The sequence below is a fragment of the Myripristis murdjan genome, chromosome 21 (genome assembly GCF_902150065.1).
Source record: "Myripristis murdjan chromosome 21, fMyrMur1.1, whole genome shotgun sequence".
Classification (NCBI taxonomy): domain Eukaryota; kingdom Metazoa; phylum Chordata; class Actinopteri; order Holocentriformes; family Holocentridae; genus Myripristis; species Myripristis murdjan.
This window is the reverse complement of record NC_044000.1, coordinates 13,491,912-13,502,500: the sequence shown is the minus strand read 5'-3', so window position 1 is coordinate 13,502,500 and position 10,589 is coordinate 13,491,912. Positions and strand designations below refer to the sequence as shown.

Sequence of the window (10,589 nt, the reverse complement as noted above, 5' to 3'; positions counted from 1 at the left end):
ATTAAATGCAGCCTACTTAGGTGATCACAGCAACCAGCAACATGCAGTCACAGGCAGAGCAAGGGAAGCACACACACACACTGCTATTCCTTAAATATTTCTGCAGTATTTCTACAGTCTAGTCACACAATAGTGCCAGTGCTGATGAGACTACTTTCTAAGATCACGCCATCGCTGTTAAGAAAAAATTCTACAAGAGACGCTGTTGAGTCAGTGGTAACAGTGACTCCCCACCTATGGCTTTTCTTTCAGTAAAAGCATAGTGGAGATTAGAGGCCCGCAGACCTGATGGGCCCTGAGATCATAGGTAGATTTGGGCCTGATTCTTGTATCTGCTAATGTACCTCATTTGTATTCTTAACAGTACACATTGCGAGTGAATAAAATATGAAGTGGCGCAATAAACACAAATAGCCACCCACACCTTGCAGCAAGCATCAGCAAGTGAAGTGAGCTTTGTTTTTTTTTAAAAAAATGTTTGCTTTGCTTTTTTCATTGACTTGTTGCAGGTGTAGCAAGACTCTAAAGTACTGCTCCTAGGTGGAATCTGTACTGAACCTCCAACCTCCATTTTGCTCAGATGCTCACTTAGGTTGATGTCGTTGGGCATTCACTTGCTTCTGGTTTGGTGTCACATGAGTGCGCATTTTTACGTACAGCTCTCCAAATCTTTTTCTCCCTGGAAGGAATGTTGGATACTCCAATTATCCAATCAATGCACTCCCTGTTTGTGTGTATCAGCGGTGCACTTTTCCACAGCAGACCACTTCCTTTTTGCATTGCAGCATCTTGCAGTTTATCCTTTCAAGTCACATCAACATCACATCTGCTTTCTCCTCCAGTGATATCAAATACAGCCCAGAGTGGGTGTTTCAGCATGACCTTGAACCGTGTTTGCAGACTCATTTCACTCCGTTGAGCCAGAGCCAAAGAGGTTGCACAAGCATTCCATTTTGCTATACCTGCATTTTACTTTCTCATATTTCTGCCTTAAATCTCAAGTGTATGCACACTTCTCACGTAACCCTAACAAGGGTTATCTGACTCTTCAACCAGCCTCTTGTCTAGGGCTCAGTGATATGGTGATATGAATCATATTGTGGTTAATTTTACAAATATTGCAATTGCAATATGATGCATGATTTTAGTAGGAATGATCATTTTTGCATCATATTTTTAATTTTCTCTGAACAAACTGATAATAATGGTGGTATTTGGAAACTAGGATTTGTGAACCAGGGCATCTCTGTAGCACTGCAATACTTCATTTAAAGCAGTATTTTGACACACATTTTACCTTTATTAAAAAACTGCAGCACCTTTGATCCTTAGATATTGCACTCGGCCATATTGCGACTTTGATGATTTTATTTATATAATTGTTCAGCCTTACTGTCGACACAGCTTCTAGAGGCATAGGTTCAAGTCCTGCCATTCCTTGTTTCCCTTTTAACCAATATTTTTCTCCACTGTTTCCACTGTCCCCTTGCAAATGTTGTGCAACTGATTAGGGTTAGGAAAATACTTCATATATTGACGTTGATCCAACAATTATCCAATTTATCAGGCAGTTTCACAGTATTACTCCCACTGGGGCCACCCATGCTAAAAATGTGTGCCTCATGGTGCGGCAAACCACTTTGGATAAAAAGCCTTCACCAGAAGACAAACAGCATGTTAAGCTGGTACTGTGCCTTGTTGAGAGTCAGGTAGGAAGAAATTGCAAAAACATACTATATAGAAGTAGTGTCACTTTGCTGATATTATACTTAAGTAGAGTTGAAGTAAAATTACTTGTGTAATAAAATCTATTTCTAAATTTATGATAGCAAGTTATTGAGTTATTTAAAAAAACAGATATTGTAACTTATGATCTTTCCCTTGAAATGCAAAAAAAAAGAAGAAATTAATTAAAGTGTAAACTCTGAAACGAAGCAACAGCAACGCCAAAAAACTGCAATTTAAGGAAGTGTCAGGGAAGCTTATGAGTGTGGTTAGTTGAAGCCCAGCTATCGTCAGTGACTGTATTATCAACTTGGATTATATACTTACTCTATAAATGTTCTGTTCATATTAAATGGTTTTGTAATATGTGTTGAGCGTTCTGAAAATTGGATTTTGAGAAGTGTGGTTTTATTCCATGTGATTAAAAAAAAGAAGAAAAAAGCAAAATCTGAAAATGCCTCTGCTATTGTTCATTAATTTGCCATTGGCAACTGAATTAGCTTTTTAGCCATGTCATGTCTTTTTTTCCTAATACTTCCTATCTGTTTGCCTTTGTGATAAAAGAGAGATGTTAGGGAAACTTTTCTCTGTGTCTAAATCCTCCCACACCTCCAGCTGCCTCTCTTGTTCTCTGACAATGACACAGGACTCAGAGCAAAACTCCATCCAGTGCGCTCACTAGTTTTACGACTCTACACCTCCCATTGTAAAATCCAGTCTGGACTTTGTGAGCTGCTGACGGAGCTTGCTTCCCAGCCCTGCTGCTGGCACATACGTGTACACGCACAAGCTCACACACACACACACACACACACACACACACACTGCACGCACACTGCATACACAAACACTGTCTTTGTCTCTTGCTTTCACAGATTCACATGAAGATCTCTGTATCTCTTTCTCACACAGAGACATGCATACATGCATGTATAGTCCTTTTATAGTCCTTTTCTCTGTCACACAAACCACTTTGCGCACTTGTGGGCACATATGCTATCACACACACACACACACACACACACACACACAAACTCATACATGCATGTATAAATAGTTTTTCTCCTATATAAATAGAATCATGAGCACTCGTACTCACAAAAATCACAGATTGCTTTTCTTCTCTCTCTCTCTCTCTTACTTTCTCATACACACACACAGACACACATGCACGCACACACAGATCCTGATGACAGTGGGTAGATAATCAGGGGTTGTTGAGAGGGAGTGTGTGTTGCTAAGTATTCTACTTGTACCTGCTAATTAACTTGGGATGGGTAGGCGCTGGAATCATATCTAAATCATACATACTGTCTGTGTGACTACCTCACAAACACACACACACACACACACACACACACACACAGTGAGAACACCCACTGCACCAAACTTACTGCATTGTTGCTATGGAGATGTTGTCAATACATTGTCAATAACTACAGACAGAGCAGTAGTGGTTCTATGTGTGTATTTTTATGTGCCACTGCATGCGTAGACATTTATTATAATAACCAGGTTCTCACATTATACAGCAGATATAATGGCTCATGTTGTGGGATTAGTTACATTCACTCCCCCTAATCTTCAGACAAGTTGAATTATTAGAATGGATTATGAGAAATCCATAACTGTAATCCATGCTGCCTTCCATTATCATATGTTTAAGTCCTGCTGGATAACAGTGTTTGGGCAGTTTGCCTCTGGATCTGCCTTTCCATGACGTAATTGACTGAGACATTAGGTTTCCAGCGCACAGAGTTTTGATTCAATCAGAGATACGTGTTGACATATTAGTCCGCCATCTAAATGGTTTTAGATTTATTGGAGTAATTGACTTTCTTGGAACGCATAGGTTCTCACCAACTACTGTGTGTATGTGTGTGTGTGTGTGTGTGTGTGTGTGTGTGTGTGTGTGTGTTTGTGTGTTAAGTTGGGGGTTCAAGTTACATATATCTGTGTATGTCTGCGTGAACACATCTGGTTGACAATACAGGGAATGCATTTGTGCTTGCATGTATGTGAGGGGGTTTCTATATCTATATTATATTATATATCTATATCTATGTAGATATAGATATGCATATTTGTGTGTGTGTCTCTGTGTGTGTGTGTGTGTGTGTGTGTGTGTGCAATGTCTTACTTAGTATCAGACCGCCAGGAAAGGGGATTGGCAAGAGTGCTTGTTTGGCTTCTTAAAACAAACTCACGAGGCAGATGAATGATATCAGGCGGTGCGATTAACAGGAACAGGGCTGAATGAAAACCTATGAGGTAGTCCATCTCTCTCTCTCTCTCTCTCTCTCTCTCTCTCTCTCCCCCTCCCTCCCTGTCTCATACATACCCCTCTGACTCCTATTTCATGGTAAAACCTGACGTTACGGATCACATCCTCTGAGCTGGAGATTCAGCGACTTAAAGTCAGCTGTGGAGAAGAAGTGAGCGAGAGAGAAGAGGAAATGAGAGGGGAGGATATGAGCAGGAAACAGTGGAGAGGAATGGGAGGCAGAAAAAGCTGAACAGAGTGAGTAGAGGTGATGAGCAGGGGGCTGTTAAGGCAGAGAGATAGAAAATATAGAAGGAGAGAAGAGACATGAAGTCATCTCATAAAGCCATCATTATCATCATTTCTGCTATCAAGAACAGAGAGACCAAGAAGAGACCAAGTAAATAGAAGAGAAGAGAGGAGAGCCGGTCTCCTGTTCCACTGACGCGACCACAGAGTCTGGCAGTCCTTTCCTGTAGCAGAGCCAAGCCCCTCTTTCCCATTAAGAGTTGGAATAAACTATTTATCCCTATTATACACACTCATCTGTCAAAGCTGTTGAGAAGGTCTAGAGTCAATATTCATCAAATACAAGAATTGTATATATTAATGTTGTTTAGAATATTTGAACTACCTGAGGAGTGCTTGCTTTATTTTGCCAGACACTTAGAAATGGACACACACATTCACGTGTTTTTTGGTGACATTCAAGATGTCTACACTGTGCTTTGAGACAAGATTTTAGTTTTTAGTGCTGATTTGAGGGATGCATGTGGTTTATGTCATGGGGGTCTTAACTATAATGTCATCTATGGAGCGGCTCGGTCATCTGGAAAGCCTGTTTTCTGGTTTACCAGAAGTAACTTACCATTAGGATCAACTGTAAACTGTCTGTCTGTGTGTTCTTCAACTTCCAACTTTGTGAGGACCAAGTAGTCCTTCCAGCCACAGTTTGATTCCAAAGGACTGACTTGGGAAGCTAAGATGATGTCAGAACCAAGATGCTTCTGGAAAACTTGGCCCCATGTTGTCTCCCAAAGCTTTGAACACATGCCTGGTCAAGAACCATATGTCTTACAGGCGCAATCACTGTGGCTGAAAAGTGGTGGGTAAATCTGGCAAACTTAGATAAAACTAGCTAGCCTTTACTCTGCTGCTGGTGCTAATTTCTCACCCTGATCAGTGTGACAGCATTGTTTACTGTGAGCTGAAGTTTAACAGGTATTGCTCAGCAAAAAGAGCTTTGCAGTAGTGGGTAATTTTTTATTGTAGTCATGCTACTGAGTGATAATTGTATAGTCATACAACAAGGAAATAAATATTTTTTACACTGTTCTAACAATGTAGAAGGCAGCACTATCCAGCTCTTCTCTTCTCCTTTCTTCTTCATTGTTTGTGTTTTCCTTGTGTGTTTTTTAACCTCTTGTATCCTTTGTACCACTAGACAATTTCCCCATGGATGATACAGTTTATCGTATCGTATCGTATCGTATCATATTGTATCTATAGTCTATTCTATTCTACATTCTGTTTGTTCCATTCTGTTGTGACACTGGCCTTGTTCTTTCAGGGCGGTGGGCAGCCCGCTGGTCATGGACCCAAACAGCATTTGCAGGAAGACGAAGCGTCTGGTGGGGAAGCAGAACGAGCTGTGCCAAACCCAGCCGGAGATTGTCAGCGAGGTGGCCAAAGGAGCCAGGCTGGGCGTCAGGGAGTGCCAGTACCAGTTCAGGTACCGCCGATGGAACTGCACCAGCCACAACAAGTACTTTGGCAAAATACTGCAACAAGGTGAGTGGGCACGAAAAGGAAAAACATAACCTTTTGGTGTTTCTAATGTTTTTTTTTTTTTTTCAGTATGCACATGATTCTTACTTAGGCCTTTAAGTTCCCTGAGGAACATAGGCCATCGATGAAGCTCACCCGGGTTTTCATCAATGTTTCTGTAGCGTTGAGGTTTTTCTGGATTGCGGTTGCTGGCCCCAAGCCCAACCTTCTTCCATTTCTGGCTTCCGGAGAGTATGCACATGATGGTTCATGTATTTTCTGTCATGACTTTGACTGTCATGATGTAACATAGATCTGAGTGTAGTTTGATAACAATCTGTGGTTACTAATACTTTCAAACAACACAGTACAAAGTTGTAGCTTTTGTCACTTGTGTTGTACAACTGTTTTCTGAGAGTGTCCCATGATGGACGTGTAGTAACAAAGTTGAATTGCATTGCAACAATCAGTCAAAGGTGTTGCAAAGTCAGTGAGCTTTATAAAGGGTTTTGACTCTACTGTTGTGGCCAAATTAGACTATCTCACTCATCTGTCTTCATGACATCTTTGTTATAGATTACCAGTAAATCAGTCTTAAGTAAAGCGGGTCAAGAAGTGGTTAATGCCTAGAATTGGGTGTAATTGGGTTGGAGCATGTCCTCTGCATTAGATTAGAGGGGTTTTGACATTTGTTATCCATCAATTTGTCAGTTTGTGGCAGGCAAAATTAATCAATCCTCAGAAGTATATGTAGTATGGAGCCCCATTTATATGTGCTTCATAATGTTGAAGCAGATAGAGGCAGAATTAATAGGATGTCTGTATAGGACACCAAGCTACATTTAAACACAGGTGTTAATACAATAAATAGGTTTTGGAAGCGACCAAACTGTCTCCAAAGGTCATTGCAGATGTGGGATTTGGACTAGCACTCACTTCCCCTCATCCCTTGTTTCCAGTGCCATCAGCACGGTTCCCACCGGCACTCTTTCCAAAAGCTTTGGTAGTGTTGTTAGTGGTTGTTAGAAAAGGTCCATGCTTTTAAAAAGTGTCATCTCCCATTCTTCAGCCCTGAGTACCTTAGGATCTGAACCCATGACCTCACGACCGCAGTGGCGGCCTTACGTCAACTTGAGGTCAGATCGCTGTCTGATGGCAGTCCAAAAGACAAGGGCAGCTGTTGTATTTCAGACCAGACATATTCACACTTGACTGACTCTCTCCTCTTCATCAGATTGTGCATGCTCAAAATGATCTTCTAAAATTGCCTTTTCCCTTAACATCTCTCGTACGATCTCTTAACATCTTCCTCCAGCTCTTTGAAGTCTGTAATATAGCTAATGTCAGGTCACTGCTGGGTCCTTAGCAATTACTGTGTTGGTTTTTCTGTTGTATGACTAGGTTCATAGAGAGCTGTCTGTCTGTGCTTTGAGTGGTACCACAGAGGACCTTTATCTGTGTCCTGACAGTGCTGCATTTTGTCAACAAACAGGGAACATCCAATATTAATTCATTATGAAAGCCAAATATGCGTCACACACATATTATTAAACCCATTTTGGGTCTCATTGCTGGAAAACATGTACACTGATGTACGGTGCTCACTTATCGTTACAGTCAAAATGAAGTGGAAAAATAACTTGTTCACCTTCTCAAGTAATTTTATCAGTGTGTGCATATCTTAAATATTACATCTTTCTTCAAGTATAAAGGGCAATTTCATCAAAAATGAAAATTCTGTATTAGAATTTTAAATGGGATCAGTTTCAAATTTACATGCCAGATATTGGAATGGAATTGACCAGTCCCTGAGATGATTATCTGTATTGGTAGTCCGCCTAGCGTTGCATCTATATTGTGAATTATCTAAATAATTCACCATGGAGTGGAGCAACAATGCAGCTGCAGTGCAACAGAGCAAGCATGTAAAAGGTCTAAGTGCATCCATCACATGTATTTTCTTCTGTACGTTTTGCTTACGTGGCCAATGCTACTGCATGCACCCATCGACAATTCATACTTTATACTTTCCCAGAGTCACAAACAATCAGCAAAATAGTAAAATAGATATTTCAACTAATGTTTGCTTGTCCCCAAGACAAAAACATGCAGGGACAAAGTTTTGCAGTGCCATAAACAGTCTGTAACTCATACCAGGCTCAGTCTGTAATCCTGTTTGGTAAAGTTAAGCATTGTTTGGTAATAGAATGTCTCAGGGCTGGCTGATAGACCAGGGGTATTGGCATTAACATGATACCTCATAAAAGGACTACAGGGTGTGCACACTATTATAAAGAACATCTCAAGAACAGTGACTTCAGTTGCTCCACTTTGCAACTGCTGCATAACAGATTTTAGGATTACATTGTGTTCATATTATAACCACGCAACCACCTGGAAGTCTGTTCCTTTTAAGTTTGCTAATGGTTTCCATGGGTCACAATTTTGCTTTTGTTGATATGAATTGGAAAACGTTTGCTGCAGGTAAAGGTTTATGCATTTGTTGCCCATCCCCGATCGAGCAAATGCCAGTTGTGCTTTGTTGCTGCAGCACAAGTGACACTGAGGCTCGTAGTGTTTGGTCAAATCAATTAATGTACAGTTGTTACCCTCTCTGAATCAGAGGTAGAGTAAAGAAAACTTCATCGTATTTACAATGGGAGAAGGAAGCTCTGCATGGCTCTGGTGGCTCATACGACAGGTGCTCTTTAGAGGGGCAGGTAGGTCCACTTAGAAAGAAGTTCTGGAAGTCTGGAAAATTTAATACTGTCAGTCCTGAGAGCATCTTATCTCAAGCAAAAACAGGTACATTTTCACTAAGAAAATGTCATGGACCATCAAGTTTAAGTAACAGCATGCCACATTAAAGCAGAGTGGTCATCCACCAGGGCAGTATTTCCCTTCACACGTACAGAGCAGTTCATTTTATGGATTGATACCTCATGTAGTTGAATGTGTCCTTAAGTAGAGAACATTTTCCCCTTGTTTCATTTGAAATTACCACACCATCGGTCTTACTCAGAGGGAGAGAGAGAGAGAGAGAGAGAGAGAGGGAGAGAGAGAGAGAGAGAGAGTGTGTGTGTGAGAGAGAGAGAGAGAGAGAGAGAGAGAGGGAGGGCAAGAGTCTACCAGCATAAGACAGACTAGCAATTTATCATAAATTCCTGCCTGTCTATAAGTGAGGCCAAAGTGCTTCACTGTTTTGAAGCCTTCGCCCTCAATTACCTGGATCCCTTACTTAATGGTCGTTTGTCATTGACTAGCACCAGTAAATGCCAAAATAAAAGTGCCTTAGTAGGGGTTAGAAAGACCTCACTAGATGATGAAGATAATCCTTCAGAACAGCTTTGAATTTTAATGCTATTTCTCACAAAGGGGTTGAGTGGATCTCAGCGATTCCACTGACCTCCGTTTACTTTATATCTCATTTACGCCAGTGTTTAGTTACTTTCGGGCAGGGCTATGCCTCACTGTCTTCACAGACTATGTTGTTACAGTGACACTAATACAATGAATGCAGATGAGGACAATCACTTTATGTCTTTGACTAATCTTAACACTAGATTGACTCTTAATGAACTATAGCAGCTTCAGTTTATGGAAGTATTTTCTTTAATCTAATCTTAAAATGTGTTTCGCAACACTTTGCAAATAGGACAGTGATAACACAGCCATAGGGAGGTAGGTGGTCCGCAGCACAAACTAGCTGGCTGAAACATCTTCCTCCCCACTTTGTAAAAATATCTCCAGGCTATTTTCTCCCACTATTCAAACACGTAAACCTCACAGGGTTTCTGTAGTTTTGTTGTGTGTTCGCTGGCTGACTTTGCTTAGAGGTGGGCTTGACTTTGTAGCATATGATATAGAGGCATGGTGGCTGTGTGTGCGCATGTGTGTTTGAGAGAGAAAGCACACTGTATACCTTGTCAGACCATGAGTGAAGCATTTTAGATAAGATCGAGTGCTCTACTGGTATGATCATGATTAAGTATGTGTGCGTGTGTGTGTGTGTGTGTGTGTGTATGTGTGTGAGAGAGAGAGAGAGAGCAAGAGAGAGAGAGAGAGAGAGGTGGGGGCAGAATATGTCTATATCACATCAAATATCTTTTACTGGCAGATTTGTTGGCACAGTTGTAATGGAGCAATTTAAAATGCTTATAAAATGCCCCCCTGTATCTTTATTATAATTTTATTCAGAATGTGATGAGGGAGATGATGGATAAATGACACTCACTTCAGCGTGGCTGGAAAAACACACATACATTCATGTGGCACTGGCACAGTGAGAGTTTGTAATGATTATGACTTGTTTGACGTGCATTCCTCTTTGGTTAAGGTTAAGCGCTTGTGCATGTCTGTGTGTGTGTGTATGTGTGTTTTCGTAGGTGAATCCAAGGTTTTTAGTTGATTTCACAACATTACTGAAACGCTGCCATTTCATACCGTTACTGCAAGAAGTGTGAATGAATGAACATGTCGACACAAGGATGACAACTTGCATTGCATCGGAATCCATGCATTCTCTTCTCTGCAATTAAACCCTTTACTTGCAGTTTGCTCCAAAAGGTTGTGGCATTTTTTGGTTCCTTGTCTTTAATGGGTAGTTATTGCTGTTTTTGCCTTCATCTCAGAGTGGTCAGGACTAGCAGTGTGAGCCAGCTTACAGAGAGAAGTTGATAGAAATCAAAGCAAGGATGTTATTGCTCCACTCCTCCACTGTGTGTGTGTAATACAATACCACTCTAGAATAAACATTGACTCTTCCCCTGGGGTGTACAGTGGTTGCTGAGTAATTAAGCCGGTTATCAACCATGTCAAAAACAGCATAAAAGAG

General features: G+C 40.9%; 1 protein-coding gene across 1 annotated transcript in view; it reads left to right on the top strand.

Annotated features, from left to right (window-relative positions):
• The window catches only part of wnt6b (wingless-type MMTV integration site family, member 6b), a 31,099-nt gene that overhangs the window by 6,674 nt on the left and 13,836 nt on the right, over positions 1 to 10,589 (top strand). The window contains exon 2 of the mRNA XM_030080792.1: positions 5,559 to 5,779. Within this exon, the coding sequence (XP_029936652.1) occupies positions 5,559 to 5,779 (221 nt within the window). The remainder of the gene's footprint in view (positions 1 to 5,558; positions 5,780 to 10,589) is intronic.